The sequence below is a fragment of the Wasmannia auropunctata genome, unplaced genomic scaffold (assembly GCF_000956235.1).
Source record: "Wasmannia auropunctata unplaced genomic scaffold, wasmannia.A_1.0 LD336076.1, whole genome shotgun sequence".
In the NCBI taxonomy this organism is placed as follows: Eukaryota; Metazoa; Arthropoda; class Insecta; order Hymenoptera; family Formicidae; genus Wasmannia; species Wasmannia auropunctata.
In genome coordinates this window covers 2,279,280-2,306,218 of record NW_012026814.1, presented here as the reverse complement: position 1 = coordinate 2,306,218, position 26,939 = coordinate 2,279,280, and the positions used below count along the sequence as shown (strand labels likewise).

General features: G+C 44.8%; 1 protein-coding gene across 1 annotated transcript in view; it reads left to right on the top strand.

The window, feature by feature from the left end:
* The window catches only part of LOC105449273 (protein grainyhead), a 104,158-nt gene that overhangs the window by 76,216 nt on the left and 1,003 nt on the right, over positions 1-26,939 (top strand). Inside the window, exons 5-14 of the mRNA XM_011688391.1 lie at positions 11,803-12,154; positions 12,747-13,136; positions 17,451-17,707; positions 20,341-20,509; positions 21,740-21,851; positions 22,217-22,311; positions 22,549-22,719; positions 22,889-23,074; positions 23,999-24,454; positions 26,062-26,126. Of these exons, the coding sequence (XP_011686693.1) occupies positions 11,803-12,154; positions 12,747-13,136; positions 17,451-17,707; positions 20,341-20,509; positions 21,740-21,851; positions 22,217-22,311; positions 22,549-22,719; positions 22,889-23,074; positions 23,999-24,454; positions 26,062-26,126 (2,253 nt within the window). The remainder of the gene's footprint in view (positions 1-11,802; positions 12,155-12,746; positions 13,137-17,450; positions 17,708-20,340; positions 20,510-21,739; positions 21,852-22,216; positions 22,312-22,548; positions 22,720-22,888; positions 23,075-23,998; positions 24,455-26,061; positions 26,127-26,939) is intronic.

Here is a 26,939-nt window from a genome sequence, read left to right as displayed (position 1 = left end):
AGGCGAGGGAAAGAAACGCGATTTTCCACGGCTTGATCCACGGAATATAATCACGCTCATGCGAATGCAGGAAGATTCTGCACGCCTCTCGCGCATTTAAATAATTCAAGAATATTCACGTTCCCGAGACTCTCCGTCAAGATTAACTGGAACTTTTGCTGGGACATAAACAATTTCTTGAAAAATAGCTTTAAAATTGAAACCAATTTTTGGTTCATCATCGCGCAGAAATCTGAAGCTATATAGTAGGTATAAAGTAACACGACAAGTGAACCCTCTGGATAAGATCGAAGGCTTTAAAATTATTCTATAATAACCACATATTTATCAATTTTTTTAAATTAAATTACCTCTTACGTTTCACCTGTGTATTTATGTAACTTTCTTATACGATTATTACTCTCTCCTTCCTTCTCTCTCTCTTTTCCATGTTATAATAATTTATATAAAAGAGGAACTGAGAGGATAATTATTTTTCTCGATGTTTTTGAAAGTGCGTAGCCTTGGTACAGCAATCTGCGAAAGCACCTTTCGCGCCGCTCTTGCATGTAACGCACGTAATTTTATGCACTTGCGCGGCTCTTCTTCACTCGATGCACTTAATTTAGAAGCGCGCCGGTCGCGCGCGTGCACGTGGTCGCGACTCGTACGTGGCTCATCCATAAACACGTGCGTGTGCGTGACGGCTCTACGTACCGGGTGCATCGGGAGGACTCGATTAGCGTAGATCCGCAGATAGTCCCGCGTCCCGATGTTACAGTGAACACTCTTAACGCGTTATTAGCTATTCGTGTTTCGCCGTATCTCGATTAATAGCCTCGACCGCGTAATTGAGCGCTCGCGGTGAGCATAATTCGTTACCGCGACCGATTACGCGGAACAATCGCGTGTAAAATCGACCGAGCACCGAGGGACATTTGATGCGTTAATTAGATGATTCGCATTCTACCGAGCACAGGTATATATCTGTTATCTTAATTGCGAGATAAATGCAGAGAAGGGCTATGCATCAGTTCGACACTGATGATACGTTTAAATTGTTTTCTCTTTAAATGTGGGGTATGAATGATTGAGTGATGAATGAAATTCTCGTTAATCGAATAGCGTGTATATTGGATATATCTTTTCTATCGTGTGATGTTGAGGTAAATTGTAAAATTGTTGATACCGCAAGAAATAGGCATAAAATGACCCGAACTTTCCACGCAAGGCCCATTTACGTAGATTACATTTACGGCTTGAGGAAGTAGCAATCACAATTCTTTCTTCAGGAGTTTATCGATATTCCATAAATCTCTCTCGCGCTTAAATGAGTACGCAGCGTGCCGTCGATAAATGGGGCCTTTCTTTCCCCCTCCCTCCTCTCTCTTTTTCTCTTTCTGTCTCTCTTTCTCTTTGCTCATACAGAACCACGAACGTTCCCGATTCTACATCGCTCTCTTCTACATTACTTCGAAGCAATTTAGTGGAGTTTAGTTGGGTAGATATATTGCTCTCCAGTCGAGCCTATTTATATCTCGCGTTCGAGTCTTCCGGTCCATTTGCTCGGTTTGCAAACTGCATCGCATCGGCGTTCTACGCCCTGCACGAGAAGGTGAGAAAGAGAGAAAGAGAAGGAGATTCTCCCTCGTTCCCGATTCGTGATGGGGGTCTCTCCTTATATTTTGGGTTCGGTCGACTCACGGAGGATGCGGAGGACCCTTATACCCCTTGCGCCGTGGAATCCGGGAGACGGAGGCGACGGGTAAAGGACTCTCTCTTTCACCCCTCGGGGAACCCACGGACGCGCGCGGGCCCCACTTTTGATTTATATCGGCCGCTTAGCATATTTTGTAATTTACTGTTGAGAATCCTCAACGTACGAATCGCGTCAGATACGAAGGGCAGCCGAGAGAGGAGAGCGTGGTGGTGCGGCGAAACGCGGCGGCAACAGCGACTGCGGCGCGGCATCAAGAGCATCACCAACAGCAGTTTCTGTTACCGACCTCGCCGTGGGGAGATGCCGCCCTAATCTTCCCTCGCATCTTCTCTTTTCGCCCCCTTCGCTGCCCTCTCCCTCCGTGCCTCTCTCTCTCTTTCTCTTCATCTCTCTCACGTCGTATCATCCTATCTGCCTCTCTTACCCCCGTTCTCTCTCCCCGCTGAGAGATGATAGCATCTTGACAATTTGTACGGCGGTAGATCGTTAAAACTCCTCTCTCGAGTCGCGTCGCTGCGGGGAGAGAGAACGAGCTGGCGAGAACTAGCAAGGGCATGACTTTAATCCAATTTCATTGTGTCGCACTCGCTGAAGGGATCAGACGCTTCTTTGGTCGCGACTGCGAAAATAAAGGAAAAAAAATGAAATGGTTGACACGAACATGAACGGTTCAGATGTATCTCAACGTGAACATAGAATGAATCCGCGCGTAAAACTGATTTACTTGCTTTCATAGCATACGTCGTATATAATGTATTTTTTTTTTGGCGTTGAAATAATGCCAAAAATGCGCTACAATTTTCTCACGATTTTTTTAAATTAAAACGTAAGACGAATTTGTACAATAAGCTCAAGCAATCCTTGTTTTTCTTGAAATTTGTTTGAAATTTGATAGATTCATTTTAATTAATAAGTAGATTAAAGCGAGTCTCTAAATGTTGGAGTCTTAGTCAAATGTATGCTTACTCATGACTAAATTATAAGAGACTAACAACTAAGAGATAAACTTTTAGGAATAAGAATTTTAGAAATTCCACGTACCTTGCTTTCAAGCTAATTTTCGACTAAAAATAGGAAGTACTGAATTTATTAACCCTAGAATACAAATGTAACTTTTTCAATACGAGCAGTAATGTGAGATCTTTCGAGTGTACTAAATTATAATGTTATCGTGCCCAACATAAGGTCCAGAAAAATATGCGGAACTCGACGCGATCACGCCGAGAGACGGCCATGTCGTAATTCGAATAATGGGCCTGCTGCGAAGCCAAGCACCGGGAATATTCTGTTCAATTAACCATATTGTTGTAAGTGCATAAGGATACCATTAGGTGTCCGCGGGTTTTTAAGCGTTCAATCCCATAGAGGCAGGGCCGCATCTACTGTGAAGCGAATGAAATGACCGTTTTGATTTACTCATTGTAAAAATGGCCTCGTTTCTTCAGTCCACTTTTTCCTGGCATATTCTTACCCGACTGAATCTATTGACGGTCAACGACTAAACGCAAGATTTTCATGACTTGTCCTCTTTCAAGGGAACGTGTCGTTATTAATGCAATTTTCACATAGAGGTTCAATCATCGAGTGTCAGATCCCGAAGTGTACAGAGCCGAGTCTGCAGAGGAGGCGGATAGCTCGCCAGGACTCTTACGGAGTCCGGCGGTCGCTTAAGGTTCGCCACGGGGTTGTAGAGTGATGGCGCAAAGCCATCGAGAATCGGCGTACGGTTTCACAGCAAGCCGCCGCCGTAAAAGACGGCCTCCCGGCACTCCGCAAGATCGCCGCCTTAATCTTAACGTCCGCGGGCATAAGCGACAACCGCGATATCCGCCTTCCAAACGTGGAGAACGGCCGCGGAGCGAGGCCGCGGGGTAGAGCGGGAAATAAGAGGATACCCGCCGCGCGTGTAGCCGCTCTCGCATCTACGGCAACATTGATTCAATTAGCGAATGAAGACGCCTCTCGGACGTAGACGATGATGGCAATCGAAATGCGGAAAAAATATTCAATGTGGAGAGACGCCGCCGAGAGGAAACGGTTGCACTTATACTCTTCATCAAATTTAAATTCATTCGAAGCGTAAAAGACCTGAGCTCTACATATAAGCGTTAATTTAATCGAAATCGTAAGTAAAAGAGGCACAACGTTTCTAATAAGTTTAATAATCAATTTAAATGTAGATGACATATAAGTATAAGATATAGATACGAACATTATTATTCATTGCCGCAATTTTCGCAACTGACGTCCGACAATACACGACACAAAAAAAAAATCATTGCAATTGCGTGCGCTGTAACTCGGCACAGGAAGTATCCTTTCAGAATCATAGTAATTGTCACAACGATCGAGTATCTTTTTCGTTCAATTGCGGTCGATTGCTTCATCGTCGGTCATGCGATGTACCGAGAAAAGCGACCGCGTTTCGCAATGAACGCACACACGCGGATTACGCTTCTCATATCCGAGATGTTAATGACAACTGTTGCACGTGAATCCCAATCGTACATACGTACTATCGAGAGTTCTTCGAAACCTCGCAAGTGATGCAACCAAATATGTATCGCGTTCATGCTGAAATGCACCGATATTACTGTCTTCGATCTATTTCTTTTTTGCGACTCCGTTGGATAACTCGGGAAATGTTTTTTGTCGGTTCTTTCTTCCCGACGCGCCGATAGCATGTCATTACATCAGAGGCCTTGTGGCACAACACATTGAGAAATGAAATTCAAGCGCCAACCCGTTGGTAGATTCCATCTCGGTGATGCACGTTTTCCGCAGGCGGCGGCTGCAATCACGTTCCGAGTTCGAAAGTGAAACTACCTCCCGGAGATAACAAATTTCTAATTAATTCATATTAAATTCAGGCTCAAGGCCGCGCATGAATAACGTCAATATGATGAATGCTTATCCCGCGGCGAGCAACCGCGTGAATGTTTTAGCGTCTAGGGGTACAAGCGGCTTCTTAATTGCCGAGATAAGTAGTACAGGTTGTAATTAGTTAAAGGTGCCTAGGCGAGATCGTACATTGTGCGAAAATGAAGAATAAAACGATTACGATCGATGCGGACTTCTTCAAAATTCATTTCATGAAGCGGAATACATTTTCGTTCAGAGGCGTCTCGAGGAAGACGAGAGACACGGGGTCGAGTAAATATGGTGTTAGCCACGCTTCTGTATCATATACGCCGTATTACACATAATACGAGCGGCGGTAATATCCCGTGCCCGGGTCTTTTCTTTACGATCATCTTTCCGTACGTGCGACGGAATGGCGCGGAACGTAATGAAGTCTTGCTCACAGAGGCCGGTCTTTAAAGGGTCTCTCAAGAATGAACTCGGCAATGAGCGCCGGCACGCTGCAACTTCTTATTACGTTTCCTGGTTATCGTCACGCCAAGATCTACTTAGGAACGAGGCGGCAGTGGCCTTTACGCTCGCCAGGAGGGTGCATGCTCGGCCAACCGACTTGTCTCGGGGATTAGACAGATAGCCGACGTGAACGGGTTCCGCGAAGAAGATTGTTCTTTGTCGTTTTTGCTGTCTTCCTATTATCTTAAGAGACAACGTTATAGAGTCGAGTATCTGAATTAACCGCGTTTTAAAATCAAGCTGGAAAATCTGAATTGTTCACGGCAGACTTGAAAAAGGTTAATATGATATATCTTAGGAATTTTTTAATGGCTTAAAAGAAAAAGTATATCGTGAGAGAAAGAAGTATTTCGTGACGTTGTAATAATGTTAAAAGATCCTAATTAACTGTTCGCTCGCGAAACAATCCGGATGGCGCAAAACGGCGGAGTTGTGAATTCCTAATTGCGGCAATTAGAAACTCCTAATTAGTTGCTCTCGCTGTCGACATACCGCTCGAAGTCCAGTCCGTTCTCTCCTCTCCTTGCAGCACCGTTCTCCACGCGTACGCAGCATGCGTGCGCGACCATAATGGAACCTTCCGTTTCCGAGATCGCGGACGTTTACGGTGGTCGGCAATCAGCCGGACGACGAATACGAGCGGGTTGTCGCTACTTCTTATTACACGTTTCGTTTCTCTCGGTTATCGTTACGCGGCGATCTGCTTAAGAGCGTAGAGTCGCCACTACGACGAATCCTGGCCACTACCGCGGTGGCCTCTGACCCACCTGACGAGCCGAGGAGAACGAGGGGAGGAGGGCCTCGTGTGTCACGTCGTAAAACGAAACGGGCGGCAGGCCGGAACCAGAAACCAGAACCGCGGGACGGCCACGAGTGTCATGCCCCGTTTTCGTCGTCCGCCGCCACGCTGCTTTATGCCCGACACGTAGCTTCGCGCGAGCGCGCTCTCGTTTGTTTGAATTTACGATTATAGAAGAACATAATGGCTCCTCGACGGATCGCGATACGCGAATGGCAACGCCCTCGTTTCGCGCTCGCCGCGTGGGATCGCATCTCCGCGCGTTCTCCGGTAGCCGGATCTTTCCGCGATCGCGAAAATCACACACGAGCGAGTCGCGTGCTAACAATAAGATCCGAGGCGTGATGAGCTGTAAGACTGAAATGTAAGGATCATATACTGGACATAATCCTGGATATATACCAGAATATAAAGTCATTGGAAATGTTTGTGTAAAATCTTAGCTATTAACAAGCTAATACATATGAAATATATTAACAGAATTTTTTAAAATAAAGTATTTATTTAAAATTTTGTAAATTACGCTAAAGTAAAATCCAAGAGTATGTATAAATAAACAAAAATTTGCTTTTCAATTAATCTTATATTTTTTTATTTGGAAATTTAAGACTTTATTTAAGAATTAATTATTGAGAATTTAAAACTAACCATTTGTGAGAAATTTTTGCAGTGAAATCTATTTTAGATTTTCCATAGAATCATATATCGGCTGAACTTTTCTGGTACCAATTAAATTACGTACTATATATTCCGCTTGTAGATTTTCTTTCTCACGAAATATGATCTCGATAAACGGAAAAGGGAAGCGGATAGTCCGCCAATTACGTGCGCCGCGATGTTACAGTGTCGACAACACTGTGGTACTATGAGGTCTCGATTACCAGGCAAGAACTGGATCGGTCGATCGAGGTAGCCAGCTCGCGGCGATATTATCTCGTTAGCTCGAATTTACGATTAGAAAACGCCCGTAGCGCGCCGTCTGTTTTGTATCGCCTTACTGGTTTCTGCTCAGAATCGTCGGTTCGGCGACCGCGGGAACCGCATGTCGCGTTCTTGCGGGAGAACAGCCGCGAAATCCTGGTTTTCGCGGGGTCACGAGAAACATTTAAACTCCAACACTCCGGCTGTCAACGATCTCGATCGTCGCAACGGAGTCAAGGAGCATTAAACGGACGTGTTTCTCGCAGAGGGTTGATTCACGGTGCTCGGAGCGAACCAGATCCGAAAACCGGATCGCGTAGTGTCTCATTAGCAAAGCAGGAAGGCGCGTATGACTTCGAGGACACGCAGAGGTCTGAGAACCGGGGCGAATTCGTAGCCTGTTCCGTAACATCGACGACCGCGGTAAACCAGACGAAAGTCGAGGAGTCGACCTCGGGAGGTAACAAGCCGGTGTCGAGTTTCGCGGGTATGCGATTATTCGGCGACATTTCGCGGTTTACGATCCACAAGCAATCTCGACATCGAATCCCGCAAATCGTTACGCAAGAGCGAAAATCGCCACGTCCCCGGCATAAGATTACCGTCAACATTTGATAGGACGTTCATCGGTACTCTCCGGCACGAAGGTACGAAGGAGCATCACCATCAAGATATTTGCGTCGCGATAACGCACGGACTTGAAGAAACTATTGGGTCGTTGATTTAAAAGAGATACGAATCCAATTCTGAAAATCTTGCTCAATGCAGCGCGTCGTTTTATCCTCGCTTCTCTTGGAATTCATGACTTCATTTAAAAAATCGCTTTCATAAAATAAATTTTAGAATAAGACTCTATATTATTAAATGTTATAACATTTTTTATACATTAGAATCTTTTCTAAGAGAAGAGAATTTTTCATAATAATTTCCACTAAAAATATTTATTATAATAAAATTGTGAAAGACAGTACTATACGAAATATACTACAAACGAGAATACTTTTACAAAAACATAGATAAAATCATGCGATATTAAGATCAGGGTCAAAGGACGTTTTATAATTCCCGAAAGCCACCGGCAGTAACGTGTTCCAGGAAACACGCGATTATCCTAGGAAGTGAAGCACTAGGAAAGCCGCGCGGCGGTTATCGTGAGAAGTGGCAGACGTCGTTGGCCACGCCGCGCGCATCTAAATTTCCTCTCCGACCGTCCATCGCGTACATAGTACAACATACGTACACGCATACGTTGACATCGCCGCGACAACGGTGCGGTGGCACGTGCTGTAAGCACAGGTGCCGACGTGCGTGCATGCGTGCGCTCGTAACGGCAAAAAAAAAGCCGTAGACGCGCGCGAGCGAGTACGAGAAGTAGTCGGCAGACGCGAGATGGAAAAAAAAAGAGCAGACCGGCAATAATAATCAAAGGAGTGACCCGCGTGCGAGCAGCCGGTAGAGCGCCACTTTGTCGGACCTGTCTTTCGAGTTTCGTCCCGTGCCACATACAGACAGGTCCGTCGCTTATGACATACGCACACACGCGTTCGCAGCGGGTATACCGCGATACGCCCGATTTCCGGTTTGAGAAATACCCGATTCCGGTTCCGAAGCAGGATCTACCGCGAGGCTTGGTCCACAGGCTCCGGTACCGCAAGCCAGACGCGGTGCCGCTGCAGGTTGCACGACGAAGATCGCGTTCGTGCGCGCGTACTCGCGCACGCACAAATGGCGATGCGTGTCGCGACCCTGCGGCGACCCCGGCGACCTGCGGGTTCACGTGTCGGATCGCCGCTGCCGCCGCGCCGCGGGGTGAGTGCCTTGTCGTCGATAATGCTGCACCGTAAGCACGTAATTGCCTCTTGCGCTCGTATCCGTGCGCAAGTACGCGCGCGTTGCGCGCTCACCGCGTGCTTCCTCTCTGCCACGCGGGACGCGACGTAATAAAAAAAAAATACGATGGAATGCTGCAGTAGACTGTATAACGTGACGCGCGGCGGTAATTTACTCGTTTGCAGCGCGAACGGATGGCAAGAGGCACGAATTCGTGCGCGGCGCGTATTGATCTCGTGAGAGAAGATGGGAGACAACGCGCCACGGATACCGGTGTAATCAGCGAGATTTTCCACATGCACGGAAAAAAAGAATGCGGCTCCCCCCAACTTCTCTAGTCTCTTCCGCTCGTCGCCAAAGACTGGCGTTTCCTGCGGGTGCAGAGGTGAAACGATAAAAAACGGTATATTTCGATGTCGGCATCAATAAATGCTCTCCCCTTTGTAGCGTTTATTTCATTCTGGACGACGGATTTCTACGAATATTTCACGCGCTTAGTCGATGCCAGCCACCGTAATTTTTTTTTTACAAGTTAGACAGTACAAAATGACGCATCACTATTACATCAAATGTCAATTGGTATTTGTACCAAAGAATTCTTTTGCTCGTGTTATACATTTCTATGTTTTCAAATCGCCGAAGAAAAATTTCCAATTGCATTTATATTGTATGTAAAGTCTTCGACAGTCATTACACAGCGACGTAACAATGCCATAATAATAACGGAAAAAAACTTGATGGGTATACATTCTCATAAATTGCAAATTGCACAAGTGCACATTAAGTCAAAGTTAACAATTTTCAGAAGTTAAATTTATAGTCGTGATAACATATCTTCAGTTGTTTTCCGAGACATATCTTATCGACAAAGTTGTAACAACGTTGACTTATTAGACTTCTGACCTAACATATACTTCGACCTACGAATATTATCTACTTGAATATTAGTAATGTCTCTACTGGCATTATCGATTTTTTCGCCTGACAATGCAGACACGTGAATAACGCTTGAAATTGATGGTATACGGATAGATAGCTCTACGAAATAGCTGGATCCGAAACATTCATTTTATGTTAAATTTCTCTTGTCTCTTTTTGTATGCTTTTCTTTTTCTCTTCTTCACTAGGATTCAGGAGGATACTTATTTCCTCAGGTACTACGAAGAAAGCGAAAAAAATCTTCCGTTTTGTACATCGTTTAACGTTACTATGTCGGAAGATCGTGCCAAGATTTATTTAAAATATATAAGTATATTGAGAATTATGGATAATATTTATTTCTTCTTGAATGAAGTCGAAGTAAATGTGTAAAGAAATGCAAGGACAATGTTTTCAAAAATTTTCACGGTGTAAAAAAAACGCTTTAAATTATGACGATACTTTTTAATTAACGAAAACTTCTGTCGCAAACCCGAGGGCAACATTTCGGATGAAGATATGCTGATGACAGTTGCACAGAAACACTGACGTTCCCGAGAGCTTAAAACGCCAATCACAGACGCGGTCTGCAATCTGATACCTCACACCTAGCGATCCCAAATTTCCAAGGGTGCGTATCGGGTTCCCAAGGTGCGCGCACGCGAATCTCGTTTCGCATCGTGCATCTTGGATTTGCATCGCATTATCGGGAAACGCTCTCGCGAGAGGCGGCGCGAATGGAGAGCGCGCGAGCAGATCCATTTCACGTAAGCCGAATTCATGAGGCCCGAGTTTCGCCGCTATCGCCCCGGGTGATGGCGGCGCATTCTCTTTGCTTGACGAAAGAACGTGCCCGATCGCGCCGCGGCCGGGTTTACCCGCCTGTCTTTTCCCCGCGCGATCTCGGCCACGATCCTCGGTGCCTATCCGCACCTCTCTTCAGGCACAAGTGTGCCGAGGGCGATCCGAGAAGCACCACGCGGGATAGTCTCTCATTCTCTCGGCGTCACCCTTCTCGCTGTATTGCGAGACAGACGAGCAAAAGCAGGACAGAGAAACAGGAGAGAAAGTAGACGAGAGATCAGGTATCAAGTGTAAAAAAAGATCATTGTACGGAAGCATCTGACCGTAGGGTAGGAACCACGGTGATGGCGCGAAAGGATAGAGTGAGATGGAAGTGTGAGAGGGATGTGTATTTTTTTTAGAGAGAAAAAGGGTTAAGAGAAGACAGAGATAAAGAGAGAACCTGGCAGAGGTTGCCAGGACGCGCCGACGGGGACGTAAGGGGCGATCCTTCGCGATGGAAAAGACGAGAAGACGATAGGACGAGGGTGAAAGAGGAGGAAAGATGGCGTGCACCAAAAGCGTTGGCAGTTTATAAGGGTCCCCGGTATTGTGGATACGTATTATCATGCTAAATATAACATGTTAACTACTTCGCATAATACCGCGATCCTCTCGATTCTTCTCCCGTATATACGGTCGATCGGCGAATCGCATTTCTTCGCGCGCGCCGCGCATCGAAAATTTTATTGCCGAATTCGGCAGATGCAGCGTGCGACGCGCGGCGGAAGTGTAACGCCGGTTTTCCCCGCTGATCTCATCCGTCGACAGGGCGCGGAGAAAGCAGAAAGAAAGTACGGCCCGTCTCTTGTGTTTCTTTTAAGATGCCAATTTAATTATCATTTCAATACGTAGAATCCAAATGACGTTAGTTATTTCTAATCATGAAAGTATAAACTACTGTAATATTACTGTAATATTACACACGCGATATTAATAAGAATTGACAATCATTAATTTTTTTTTATCTTTTTAATTGGCTATTTTAAATACGAAACTTTTTTTTATACCTTTAAAAAATTTTATTTATATCCTTAATTATTTGTGTGTGTGTGTGTGTGTAATTCATTAATTTTTTAACGAGATTAAGAAATAATGAAAATATATTCTATGTATATAGCTATTCTTGTAATAATTAAGATCTTTTAGAGATATTTGTCATCATTAAAATTTTAAATAAATTTCAATTCTATTAGACATGAAAAAAAAGAAAGCTAGTGTCAAAAATGTCCAGGTGGTCCAGATGGCGGATCTCATAAAAGGCAATCGGTAGCAGCGCGAATGGGTCTTAGTACCGACCTCGATATACATAGCGCGAATTCGTCACGCGTTCTTAGGGCACGACGCGGATCGATACCAATCTCAGTGATCGGTAAAAGGAGCTAACTGAAGGTCAATTTTTCACGGACTGTTGAAGGGGTGTGATGGGCCAGAAGCTGCTGGTGCAGGAGGCGCCTGGCTCCGGTTCCGCCTCGACGAATCGCATGGAAGGCGGCGAAGGCGCCGGAGGGGGGGAGCTACACCACTTCCTCCAGTACAACCAGCAGTCCCACAGTCCCAGCCAGAACCTGCAGGGTGGCCTTCCGCTTCCGCTGAGCCCGCAGCCCCTGCGACACGACGGTGCCTCGAACGCCGGCATCGTCGGGGTCAAGAGGGAACCAGAGGACCTCAGCTCGTCGCGCGGGGGCCAACAGCCTAGCAAACGGCACAAACAAGCGGATAGTCCCACACCACCGGGAATGTATCATCATCATCAGCATCAGTTGCAGGTAAGTTTTAGACGATCATTGCCAAGTGCGATCATTTACGTTTATTCGATTTGCTCCGACTATTTAAAAGTTCTTTTTATACAACTTGTGAAATTTTAAGTTTACCGAAATATCAATTCAATGATATATTCCTGTAAGAATTCTCAATCTTTCTTGTCACAAAGTTTTCCCACAATCATCGCATGCGGTGATCAAAGAATTTGTAACCAGTTCTCAAATCGAACGTTATGTGATTTATTTGGTGTAAAATTACTAAAGATTACTAAAGATTTGCAACTTCTATACGAATCATCGCCAAACGTCGTGTCACGTATAGCCCAACGCAACATTTACGCGCCACAAGATAATATTTGAGAAAATAACAGTTGAAATTCTTCTAACGTTGCTTCCCGCGCATCTCGAAATTGCTCAATTGCAGCGTGTTTCACGAGTGCAACATAATCTCGCGCGGGATCTTTTTCCCTCTATGAAAAGAAGATGTGTAAATGCGACGATGGAAACGCGCGGGATCGCGATTCGCTCGAGACGCGCCGATCGCGGTGAATCGTTCGAAAGCGGAGGAAAGTCAACCGTAATTGACTTGGGTGTACAGGTGCAGCAATACGGCAGCCCTTACGACCCCTACACGTCCTGCAGCCCGAGGTTGCAGTCGACCGTCTATACGTCCACGCCAGCGTCTGGGAACGGGAATGCGACAGCGAATCCGGGTGGTCTTCATCAGGAGGCGACGACGGTGTACGTCGCCGGCGACGCACTGCCGCCGCTCGCCTCGTCGAGCTCCACTTCCTCGCTATCCACCACGACCGCTTCGTACACGAGGTACGAGGTTGCGCCGAGCTCATACGTTACGACACACGCGATACGCTCGTCGTCGAGCAGCAGCAAAGTCCTGACCGTTGATCTTCCCAGCCCCGACTCTGGCATAGGCGCCGACGCGGTGACGCCCAGGCAGGACCATCATCCGACCACAGCTCTTCATCAGGTGAGCCATTCGAGCACAATTAATTTCATTGCCCCGATCGTTCGATACGTTTTTATGCGTGATGCGTCCAGTTTTAAAAGCGGTTCTCTTCTGCAGTACGTCGTGAGCGTAAAGATTCTCGAGCTTAGGTAGGCGCGGATGCGTTTACGGAGCGAATAAAGATCTCTCGGGTTTCTGATACGGTGTTTCGAGTACGATCATTAAAGTCGCGGATGATAATATAAGTCCACGGCGAAAGTTGCCACGATAAAACAGTGAGATAAGTATAATGTTAGACAAGAAATCCCGCGGAAGAAATTCGTTGATACCTCCATAATATCAGCTAATGCAAAGGTAGAGAGCTCTAAACGTAGAGAGCACTAAAATGAAATAAAACGAAGCTTGTTGTAACATACTGTCCTGCCACGTAATATTAATACAGCCCAGACGCGTAATATGATGTCACAGGAGTTAGCCGACAGGGACGATCGTAAACGGCTTACGTCTATATAAATTGCAATCAGCAGGCGACGTTAGCGAGAGCAAACGCGACCGGAACGGGGCTGTCTCGTCAGCGGCGATCGAAGTTAACGGGTTGCAGGAAAGATCGCGGGGAGATATATGAAGAAACGTTTACTATGCGGAGATTCTCGCTACTGAATTACGCGGATAGCATGCCGGCAGCGTCATTAATTGTTCGAGAAAAATGCTCCGGAGCCGTGTGGCCGAGGCAGAAACGATCGCCGTGCCCGAACACGATGTGGAATAACCGTAGCTCAATCAAGACCGTAGAGGCGGCGCGATGGGAAACGACGGCATCATCCGCGGCCGCTCCCGCGCTATCGTTTTCAATTCGATCGGCCGCGTACAAACGACTTCGCCCACGGCGCCATAAGCGATCGCGATGCAATTAATCTCGGCGGCGCGATATCGTAAACATCGTTCGTTAACGCACGGCCGGCTCGCCCCGCTCAAAGGACACTCTCTTCAGTACATTAATATATGCGGTATTAACCGTTATCCTATTGCGAGCATATTCGCACGCAGATATCGCGGATGCGTGTCGGTATCGCCGCGCTATGCTATCGTTTTCAATGCGATTTGTCAAGTAAGTGCTTTCGCCCACGACGACGCACCTCACACCTCACCGGCGCGAGAGAGCCGGGCTCTCTCACGCGATTAATTCCCCGTGTCTCCTGCAATGCGCGCCGAGGCGCGGTATTAACGGCGTAAAACGTTCTAAATACCGACGAATCGAATCTGTATGTACGATCGCCGCTCTCGAAGCGATTTGTCGAGGTGAATTTTTCCATCTTAACGTCACGTACAGTTACAGTCGACGTGATAAATTCGGAGAACGCTAATACTATACATCGCGACGCATAATACGTTAAAGGAGCGATTATGGTATCTTAGATTACGGTAAACCGCAAAACGTAACTGCATAAAAAAACCTAACCCGTTTCTCCGGTTGTTAAAACTTAATGCCTGCAAAGATTTTTCGTAATAGACGTGTTTTGCTGAAGCGACCCCCTTATCAGACCCTCGTTTAAAGATCAATAAATAGGATCGCAATAGTCGCGAAGTCCATTACGGTAAGATGTGTACCTATATATTAGAATAAAATTATAAGTTTACATAATTGCCCGGCACATTTCTTAGGGAAACGAATATTAATTTCAATAGCGAGTAATCCTATATCGCGTTTTCACGAGAACGTACTTTGGAAGTCTCTCTTAGACTTATCAGTTTCATGTTAGTTATTGAATTCTTTCTATGCAAAATCTCGCTCAATTAAGCGGTAATAGTCGATTGTATCGCTTCATTTATATCGGCAGTTCTTGACATGGACAATTCGTCATTCTCACGTACAGCTGTTGCATATCTGGTCCGCTTCCGGAAGCATTAATCGCGCGCGTTACACACGCGAGAGTAAGTCATTAGCATTGCTAGTCGACATTACGAATTAGAAAGCACGCGTTCGCGTTCTGCTCCGCTTGTGCACGACAGACGTTGGAATAAAACTCCGGAGCCTCGGGTCGGGCGGATTAGGTATCGGATGTGATTGCTACTGAAAATCGATCCGCTTGGCCTGATCGGCACGTTTGTGTTATGGGCGCAATTAAAACGTTGGATATCAAAGTGGGTAACGCATTAAATTTTCCCGTCTGCGCGCGCTCGTTTTATCTCACGACTAATGCGCCTTCCGCCGAGACGGTTTCCTTAATATTTGAGGAGCGGTAACGCTCTAAATCGCGCCGAGATAACGTAACACGCCAATTATGACCGCACGACGCGAACGATATGTCCGTTTAATGAATTCGATGACTTGCGAGCCGCGCGAGACGGCGAGAAAAAAATCTCGTTAAACCAATCGTAAACTTCGGCGAGCGGAGTGATGTCTTATTTTAGCACACCTCGCGGATATCGCCTCCGATATCGCGTGCAAATCGTATCGTATTCCTAACCAGACCCGCGAATTTTTAGCCGGCTGTCACTTGGCATGAGATATTTTCAGCGTGTTTAGATATTAAATATTTATAACCGCGACGGTACACGACAGTTTTCGCATTCGCGTCAGCGATACACCGCGGCTCAGGTTTCTCACGTTGATTCGATTACCGCCACTGACGTCTCAATTAGAACAGTCGTGTACCTCGACTGATGGAACACGATAAGTAAATAAACCATCGGTAAATTGCGCGTGTTTGCGCATGCAATTTGTTTAACACGCCAACATGATAAAATTGTAAAAATGACGATCTATCAAATCCTGTCACATGCACGTGTACTATAATATGTAGATAAAACATTAATTTTGAAAAATTCAAATTTTTGTGGCATTATGAAAAATTCAAGAATTTCAGTATATTGTATTTCAAGAGGTAATCACGAAAACATTTAATGTTAATAGAAAAATATATGACACGCGATAAAATTTTTGTTAACGAGACATCGCCTTCAAATGTCGGAAACTGCTGCTGGAAGAAGATATGCGACTTTCATGCTTATTACATCTCATGCATTTATAATGCATAAAGCATTCAAAAAATTCCGAAACGACGAATAGCTTCGTGCCGACGTGCGGTAGATTCAGCGGTTAGAGAATTTAGCAAGAAAGAAGCTGCCGTGACTTTTTTTTCGGGATGACAGAGAGTTGAGGTAACGAGCTGCGGTAACCGCGTTGCATTGAAAAATAACTACAGGCGACGCGCAATCGCATGAAGACGTATGAGGGAATAGGTCGTTTGGCAAGCCGCTTATTAACAGGCACGGTAGGAAGCGGGTGTGCGGATTGTGCGGTTGATTTTACGAGACCACAAAGCTCCTCTCTCTATTCTTTCTCCGTTCGCGCTATCTTCGGCGGCAGTATGCGCAGTACGCAGCGGATGCGCAGTGCACGATCGAAAATGCACGAGAGCGCATATGATAAATGATAAATGAGAAAAGGCCACTGTTTTTTTCGTTGCGGTTCATTTGCGTTGATATATCGAGATTTGTTTACGGTGATTTGTGTAATCAACGAGGAGAAGAGAGATCCCAAGGTGGACGCGCATCGGAATAACCACGTGAAATCGCGTGTTTACGCGCGGTTAATCAAGGAATCGGTCCAGTGATCCCTTTAATCGACGCAGTTTGAAATTTATCGGGGGAATATTTGAGCTACGGAAAAATCTAATGAAATGCATTGATATGCAAAATAAGACGCGAACGTGTACAGATATCGAATCGCGATAAGACTGATACACGAAACGAATGATGTCGGTAAATAATTACGTCCTTACTAGGTTTTTAAATACTAATTACATCGTAATCAGCGAACATTTAAATTAGCGAGATTAAGTACGCTTGTACATGCGAACGCGTTTTATCTACGAGAACATAACCGGAAAGAGCCACTATCCTCACACACTTTATTTCTTCTATCAATATTACGATACTATCATTACATCCCTTCTGTTTCTTCCTACGAAAAAAATTGTAAATAAATTATGATATTAGTTTTTCTCACGAGAAACAATATCACAATAGATTAAATTTTTCATTATTATTTATTATTTGAATCATTGACTTCAATGTATTGAAGTATTCAATATATTGTGTGATTTATAGTAAATTATTATAGTTTTAATATTTTTATACATATCCACATTCATGTAATTTACGGCGGATTTTCGCGCGAGTTCAGTAAAATTAAAAAAGAATAGAAAAATTCCTAGTCCTTAAATAGAGGTTATTAATCTAAATTGATTAAATGCAGGATTTCTCTGTATTAAATGTTATCACATATTGAGGTTTTTATGTTTTGTTTAATAAATAACATTTTTTTTCTAGTCCTCATTCGATTACACGGAATTATGTCCTGGCGGAACAACAGCCGGAACGGCGGTGGTTCTCGAGAGTGGCGCGGTGATACACCAACCCCTGCAACTGCAGCTGCAACAGAACCACGCACAGGCGCAGGTGCAACGCAACAACCTAGTGCCCGCGGGTGCGACAAATCCGAATCCGAATCCGAATCCACAGAGATCGCGGCCTTGGCACGATTTCGGCAGACAAAACGACGCTGATAAGATTCAGATACCGAAACTGTAAGTAGGCTCTACTATTAAAAAAAGCTACAGTCGATAAATCAATGATAGAGACATATAATTTTTAAATTTCTCTTTTCTTGTGTTCTATTTAAAAACATTTAACATGATATCCAACACAAGTGTTGATCTGAAGAGATGTTTGAGAAGCATCTCTTCATTTTAATAATTTTTTTGATTAAAATTAATTACGCTTATTAGATTGAGAACAAAGGAAACGTCGTGAAATAGAATTATATCTCGACATGATTTGTCCGATTAGAGATTGCATGGTAGTATAAGAAATTATAATAAATGTGCAGATGTGGAGATTATAATAACGATGTGCAAAGACGAATGCTCAATTTGCTCGATTGGATGGATAGATAAATACGTAGACGGATATCGAGATTGATAGATATTTATCTATTAATCTATCTTATTGCATGAAAGGCACGGAAGAGCAACGATAAAAGTTAATAACTTGTGCTGCCCAGGGCAAGCAATTGCCAAGCAACAAAGAAAGCGCCTCGTGATTATGGACGAAGGAAAAAATTTCGTGATTCGTTATTCAATCTCTGAAATTTATATTCGGCCTTTATCTTGCGGATACAAATGTTTGTACAAAAAACATTAATGGCCCCAAGAATCGATTAATACATACGATTGTAATTAATAGAAATATTATCATATTGTTAATTCATAACTTAATTAATCATTTATAACTTCCGTTGCGCATTAAGGCGCATAATCGTTGCATCTAATGAGAAAGATGAAGTTTGAAATACTTGTATACAGCTGTGTAATATTTTCGCTTGTGCGCTGATGCTTAATTTAAAATTTCCCCTATGACTGAGAATAATGGCGCCTCTAAAAACAGAGTTGTAAATGTCATTTCTGTTTCACGGGAAACTAATATCTCCACTAGTCACCCGCCAGAAGAAGAACTTCCTGCACCTCTTACTCTTCGCGTACCCTTCATTTCCTTCGCGGTTCATCACATCCGCTTGCCGACTCACTCGGTCTTCTCCTTCTCCCGTATCCATCCTTCCTAGCGATCTTTCTACTTCCCGTTTCGCTTCATCCGTCTTTTGTAATTTGTTGCCTTCCATTGTTAGAGCCGACAGTATATACGATCAGTGACGCGCGCTGAATATTTCTCGCTCCATCTCTCCGAATACTCACCGACGCGGGATGAACAATGATGTTAAAGTTATTAAGTCGCAGCCAGATCTCCGGAGTCCGACTCCGGAGGAGCGGACAAGCGCCTCGGGGTCGCGCCGGGTCCGGGTCTGAAAAATCGCGCAGCCCGCCGACCACTCGCAGCGTGAAATCGAAATGTCAAGAGGGGTTACCCTCTCTCTTTCCTACTACGAACCGGGGATTCTTTTTTCGCGAACGGAAGCGAGAAGGTCAGACGGACAGATTCGAGAGCGAGAGAAAGACTCGGTAGTCATGCGTAACCCACACAGGGAGTTGTAACAAGGTATACACATCGGGTAGGCGGCGGCTGTGCAACGGTAGCGAGCAGCAAAGGCGCAGAGGAGGGCGTTCACCCGCCACGGTCAGTTATCGCCTCGCTCGCCACGCACGCTGCCCCCTTGGTTCGTCCCCTCGGTTCCCCAATGAGAAAAAAAGGAGAGAAGAACGGAGAGACAAAGGGGAAAAAAGGACGGAAGGATTGCGCCGCGAATACGAAAGCGTGCGTGCGCTTCGAAGACAATAGGGCGCTCTCGCGAGGACACGATAATAATATACATTCGGAAAGCTCGCCGGACGATAGATCGATGGAGACCGGTATCGACAAATCGGGTTAGAGACGAGAAGTTGGCGGCTTTAGCGATTACAGATTTTCCACGATCGCGGCGACCGATCATTTTGCTCCCGTTTTCCCGATCGCGTCCACCTTCCTTCGATCGTGCGCGTCGTTTTGTCGTCTCGCGTTTTACATCGTGGTCTCTCCTCCCCGATCTCTCCGGCGTTATGGGCGTTCATTTTTCATAAGTTATCGGCCGCCCGCCTACCTGCCTTAGCCGCGACCGACGCGGAAGATAAGCTCGATTAGAAGTCGCGGGTTTTCTCCCCCCAGCATAGGTTGATGCGTGTCTGTCGACGTCTTTCTTTTTCCCATTCGCGCGGAACCCCGGGTTGCCAGCTTCCCAGGCTCCGAGTATTCGAGCCCTTCGTTATCTCCGTTCTGTCGTAATTAACGATTGGAATATTCATACCCGATCACGATCGCTTTTTTTCCCGTGCGATGACGAACGTTCTAATTAGTTAAAGATTTTGCGCGATCTTGGCTGCCTCGCGCACGCATCGGTTGTTTTCCGCGCGACGCGGCGTCAGGTATATATGTTTGTCTTGGCGACGAAGTATAGTAGGAATACATTGGCGGAGAATTAGCCGATAATGACACGATAATAACTCATATCGCATCGCGCATTAATCAGCTAATTGAGTATTCGTTTGCGAGCTCCTAACCGTCTATTAAGTAAACGCGATTCAATCTTGACCGAGTGTGAAACGACCAGCTGCATAATGACCAGGGAAATTGCTTCTTAAATATGCGCTTTTTTTTCTTACGCGCACGCATACGTCGTAGCTATGTGTATTCACGTTTTTCATTTGGGGAATCTTATTTGTCTGCCCTTCAGTTTCTCGAATTACGGATTCAAGTACCACCTGGAGTCGCCGATCAGCACGTCGCAGCGCCGCGAGGACGACAGAATAACGTACATCAACAAGGGCCAATTCTACGGAATCACGTTGGAATATGTGTCCGATCCGGACAAGCCACTCCTCAAGGCAGGGCAGACAGTCAAGGTAAGAGCAAAAAGGATAATTACACTGTTTGCATAACGGCATTTGTAGAATGATGTGTGTAGGTAGATGTGTAGTTTCGAGGATAGAGACGTTTACGTTCCAAAGACGTACGAGTCCAACAATGTATTTTACATAAATAACTATCCGAAGTAGGGCAAATTTAATAGCCTTAAATCCACGAGCAAACAATTTTGTATGACAAGACAAATATTCTCTCTGAAGAAAATATATAATGTTTCTATTTGTATATTTTTCTCCATTTCCAAATTGACTTCGCGCTTCAATAACAAGAGACTAATATGAGATATCGTCCAAGTCTAGTTACGATACAATTATCCATGTCGAAATGTAACGCAAAGATTTTGTGTACACGGTATTGTTCAATTCGCATAACTGGAACAGCAAAATTCGCGAAGATGATCGGCGGTGCGCGCGGCATGTCGAAAGAAGAAGTCAGACGGGGTCGTTTGTTTTCACGGCTCTAATTGGCAGCCGCGGTTGCGCACGCACCGTTAGCAATTTCCATTCTGATAAAGGTGGCGGATTCTTTTTCCGTCGTGCGCGCCGCGACGAGTTACGGCTTCCTCGTTAATTGCTAATCGAGCGTCGAGAGCGAGGCGTGTGGCGATTCGAACGGTATATCCGCGTCTCTCGCGGCGCAAGCCTCAAGGGAGATCGTAAGTAAGTGTAACCGCGTAACGCGAGCCTCTTATTCACGGGCCTCTCTTTCCTTCCCGATCGCGAGCGCGCGCGCGCGCCCATATTTCCTCCGGTACGTCGGAGAGCGCAGTTCTTCGCCCATTCACCCGAATCACGAAAAATCCTTCCTCCGTCTCGGCGCTCGGTTCGCCGCTCGCGGCGAAACGCTCACGCCCGCGTGTGCCCGCTCGAGCGTGCGTCTGTCGCGGCCGATGTACGTCCCCGCGTATCGCCGATCCGAGTGAAACGTGAAACCCGAAAGTTAACTTTGTATAGACACAAGACATTTATTTATGCTACTTCACACATGCCAGGTTGATAATAAAGGACGCGGAATCTCAAACGATGATTATAAAATATAAAGAATCTTGAAACGCATCGTGAAACATATTTTACATGCGCGCGTCTTTCACGCATGTGTTTGCCTCGCTTCTATCTCGCCGCTAGGAATAACGTACAGATACATAAGCATAATAAGCTGATCTATCTTATGATTAATAATATTTATATATGTTCTACAATTATTTATAGAGCGTAGTAATGTTGATGTTCCGAGAGGAGAAGAGTCCGGAAGACGAAATCAAATCTTGGCAGTTTTGGCATGGCAGACAGCATTCTGTCAAACAACGGATTCTTGATGCTGGTACAGTGATGTATAAATAAAATGATATAAATATAAACAATATATAGAATATAATAATAGGGTTGAATGATATTAAACAATTTATAGATAAATAAAAAAATGAGTATAAAATGATATAATAGCCCTCGATAATGATAATAGTTTCTTTAACAAGTTCTCGAGATTCATAATTGATTAAATCTCTAAATCTTTTGTATTTTTGCGCAAGCTACCTAAACCATAATGGACAAGTGGTAAGATTTTGATCGCGGAGGTATGCTCCGTTATTTTCATATTCTATCTAAAAGCGTCTCGAGAACAGCGCTAGCTACTTCATATTCCCCTACATGATCCGCGAGTTTCAGAGTCACGTCCGTTGTTCACAGACACAAAGAATAGCGTTGGCTTGGTGGGTTGCATAGAGGAAGTCGCGCACAATGCGATTGCCGTTTACTGGAACCCACTCGAAGCGTCGGCGAAGGTAAGGAACGCCGGAAATGTCGATTCACGTTACCTCCTTAACGACATGCATGTACCCCAAGCCCTCTTTCCCTCTTTATATATATATATACATATATATATATCATTTATCGTTTCGCAATCTTGCGCTACGAGCAAATATCGTACCGCTCGCGCCCATTTCGATTGCATGGTCATTTAACGGAAACGTTAATAAAGCAATTCCGCCGCTGCTACCTGTCCGATTTCTGATCCGCAGATAAACGTGGCGGTGCAATGTCTCAGTACCGATTTCTCGAGTCAGAAAGGCGTGAAGGGTTTGCCGCTGCATATCCAGGTCGACACATATGAAGAACCGCCGCCCCATGCGCATTCATACACGCCGCCTTCTCATCGCGGCTACTGTCAAATTAAGGTCTTCTGCGATAAGGTAACCACTCTTGTACATTTCCATATGTTTATCTCCCCTCCCCCCCTCCCTCTCTCTCTCTCTCTCTCTCTCTCTTTCTCTTCATTTGCGATGTAAATAACGCGCGATCGCTTCCTGGTCGCAATGTGATCGTTGAAATTAAGTTGAGAGATGACGTTGCTTATCGTAGGGAGCAGAGAGAAAGACCCGAGACGAAGAGAGACGTGCAGCTAAGAGGAAGATGACGGCGACCGGCAGAAAAAAGCTCGACGAGCTTTATCACCCCGTCACGGAGCGCAGCGAATTTTACTCCATGGTCGATCTGCACAAACCGCCTGTGCTGTTCTCCCCACCGGCCGAGCATGCTATCGATAAGGTAATCACACACACCCATCTTTTTTCAAGTATGTTACTCAAACACAAATAATAGTGTCGTCTGTAAGGACTAGTTTCTGTTCTTTCTGTTCTACAGAAACATAGATCTCGCGAAATGTTTTATTACGGTATTAAGTTTAATAATTCTATAAAAGAGATTGTCTCATTACGAAAATACAATAAATTATAAATAAGAGAGATAATTTTTTTTTAATATGCTACATTAATTAATTTGTGCTCTAAAGAGAACAAAACTCACGACAAGACGCCTATGTTTATTAACAATTTGCCTTTGATTAAATATTCTATGTCTTAGCATGTATCTTAATTAATTAATTGACACAAAAGCGAACTTAGAAAAATCGTATGGCATTCGCAATCCTCTGCTCTCACCCCCGCCGAAACCCTGCACTAACCGCAACTCTTGCATCGCAAAGTAACGACGTGAATTTTCTTAAAGTCATGCAGCCTTTCGAATTTTACACCAGTTTAGTTCAACGAACCAGAATAATAATCTTTTAGTATTTTATACTTTTATGTTTTTAGCTCTATCGCAATAAATATGTGAGTTGTCATTATAATTGATGTTATTATATACTTACACGCAAAAAAACGGGCTATTATAATGTTACAGTGGCTAGTTTTTTTTGCGTGTAAGTATATTATAACTAAGCAATGTGTATTAGTATTATTATTTTTATTATCAAAACTGAGAAGTTTATATCTTGCCGCCGCTGACTTTCAATTTGTTCGCTATTTCGCAAGTTCGTCAATTTCTTTAATATTACATATTAAGAAAAGAATGTCGCCTCAAAATTACTCCTCGTCTTCTAATGTAAAATTCGAAGGAGCCTTGTCGTCTCGCGAAGAAAAGAAAAAAAACGTAGAGTGAAAATAAACCTTGTTCTTCTCTCTTTCACGACAGTTCTCGACGATGGAGTTGTCGGGCTTCTACGGTGGTGGCGGCGGGGGCGGGGGTGACACCGACACATCATCCCTCAGTAATGGTGAAAGTGGAGGATTGAAGGCGGGGGGGAGCAGTCCTTATCCGCCCCCAATCGTCCGGCCGAGTCTGCCGGCCCTCAAGTTCCACAACCACTTTCCGCCCGACAATCTCAGTAGTCTACACGACAAGAAGGACTCGTTGCTGATGCAGGTGCAGGAGCTGCAGGGCTCGGTGCTGCAGGGGGTGCAACAGACCGGCCTGACGGGCGCGGTGGTGTCCAGCGTCGGCAATCGGCTGCACCTGCAACAGCAGCCGCCGCATCTACGCCCGGCGGACTCCGAGGAACGCGTCATGCTTTACGTGCGTCAAGAATCGGAAGACGTCTACACGCCACTGCACGTCACGCCGCCAACGGTACAGGGGCTGCTCAACGCTGTAAGAAATATTCTAAGACTCTTTTCTTCTATACCACCCACACACACACACATCAACATCTCACAGCAAACATTTTCATGCCTTCGCGCACGTAGAGAGAGATCTCAGAGAGACTTTTGCAGCTACGAAAATACACGATTCGCACGATCCGCTTGCAACTGCATCGTTCTCGGAGATATTTTCGAGAGAAAATATAGCGGAAGTTGTAGAGAGCTGGTACATAGGCACCATTCTGCGTCGTGAACTTTTAACGTCCGCAGTATAAAGAAAATTATTGATCTTTACTTTGAATCGTACGACGTGCGTGTAACGTTAATCTTGAAGCAGAGGATACATATCATTGATATATAAATTGAATATGTGTAATCGAAAGGAAATATGCCTTCGCGAATTTTGTATTAACTGAATATTAATACTTGTCATTCGGTAATAAAGTAGATAAAATAATGTCTCTAACAAGCTCGTTCGTATGCCTCGTAGAAATGGAAACGAGAAATGGAAATTCTCACCATTTCCATACCGCGACCGATACCGGTATAACTATACCATACGGTAGCAGTGATGTGTTTTATGCAAAGCACATCGCGCAGCGTCGAATATGCGCACCGTGGGCGTTAATGGGTTAATCCGCGATTACGTTTGCCGGCGAGGCTTGCTCTAGAAAACAGAACGAGAAGCGACAATAATAATGCAACGTACTATCGCTACCATCGAGATATGCTTCCTGTAACGTAGCCCCGGTAAACACTTCCAGGCTCAATAAAGTCACACGCCGGAAGGTAGCTAATGTCTGTTTCGATTTCAATTGATACCAATTTGGTTTCGTACGATTCGATGCGCGCGGAAATTATACACGCATATATACATATATTTATATATATATATATATATATATATATTTACGTGCCATATACAAGTCCCACGAGAGACTATATATATTACTCATGCATGTGAAAGCATACTGCGCCATTATTAATACCCGTTTGCACTGGTCCACTCGCTAATTAATATTAATGCGCATGCATCACTGTCCACTGTGTCCAAGATCCTCATTAATACAATATCGATAGTGCAAGACGTACGATCATGTTTTACCCCTCCCTCCTTCGCGGATGTGCGAGACTGTCGGCGGCTCTTAACGATCTTACCGGACGTTGACATAAGAGCGCGTTACACCGATCAGAATTGGCGGAGGAAAAAAGTGGAATAAGATAGACACCCTTTCTTTCTCTTTTATCAAACAATTTCTCTTCTCTCATCGCGTTTCTACGCGCTCCGCGAACGAACGGATCTTATAATTGATACACGCGTGATCTGTACGTATTTCTATCTCGACCCGCGCCTCTAAACGATCCTAAACTGCCTCCGCGTTCTTGCGACGCGCGATATATCTCTTCATCATTTATATCTTTCCGTTTCGATCTGTCTTGTCTACTTTACTCTCGCTCTATCCTTCTGTCTTTCTCTCTTTGCTGTCGTTCTCGCGGTAATATTGCGTCTACCTACGCGCGTCTCGCGGGCACTTTCTCGAGCGCGTGCGCGAAACGAAACGACGGTCCGCAAGCCACTATCAAAATTCTAATGTTCTACTTTTTTCTATTTTGCAGATTGAGTCAAAGTACAAAATTGCATCCTCGAGTATTAATAACCTCTATCGCAAAAACACAAAGGGGTAAGTTTAGTAGAGTGTCATCTTTACTTGCATGCACGCCCACGCGATGCATGCCATAACGGTGACATTGCCTGACTCTCTCCGCCTGGTTTGGTAGTCTCTCATTTTCTTTCTCTATTTCTCTGTCTCTCTCTCTCTCTCATTCTTTGCCTCTTTCTTTCGCTCTCCCTCTCGCCTATGATCGTGCCTCTTTCAAATGTCGGACACGCGTTTCTCTGCGACATATGTATTTAAATGTATACACCATTCTCGTGTACTCTCTCGTTAAAAATGTCCTCTCTTTGTCGATCACCTTAACGCGAATGTCGCTGCACGCTGACTACATCTCGCTACCGCTACGCACAATCACGCCTGATTAATCCACTAATCCTTCACGCTTCTCGTCTTCTGCCTTCCGTCACGAGCGCACTCATGCACGCCTTGCTTGCCTCGTCTAATATCGTCATGCGTCTCGTTCAACTGATTATTTATTCTGCGGGTATATTTTTCAACATACGTTGGTTACGCACTGCGTATTTCTGCAGAAATCTTTCCCTTGAACAGATATTCTTCGTTATTCGACATATAAGTTATTATTATTATTATAAGTTATTATTATTATTATATACAGCTCAGTGTTATTCAAGCAAACCCTATCTTGCACTCTCTCTCTCTCTCTCTTTTTCTCTCAAGCTACGCACAATGTGGCGCGAACTTTACGATCCACTTTTTTCACTTTGACTACGAGATCTTGAAGATTCGTCGCAAAACAGACATCGTTTTGCCGTTATAATACTGTGATTCGATGACAATACAATAGTCTAAACAATAATT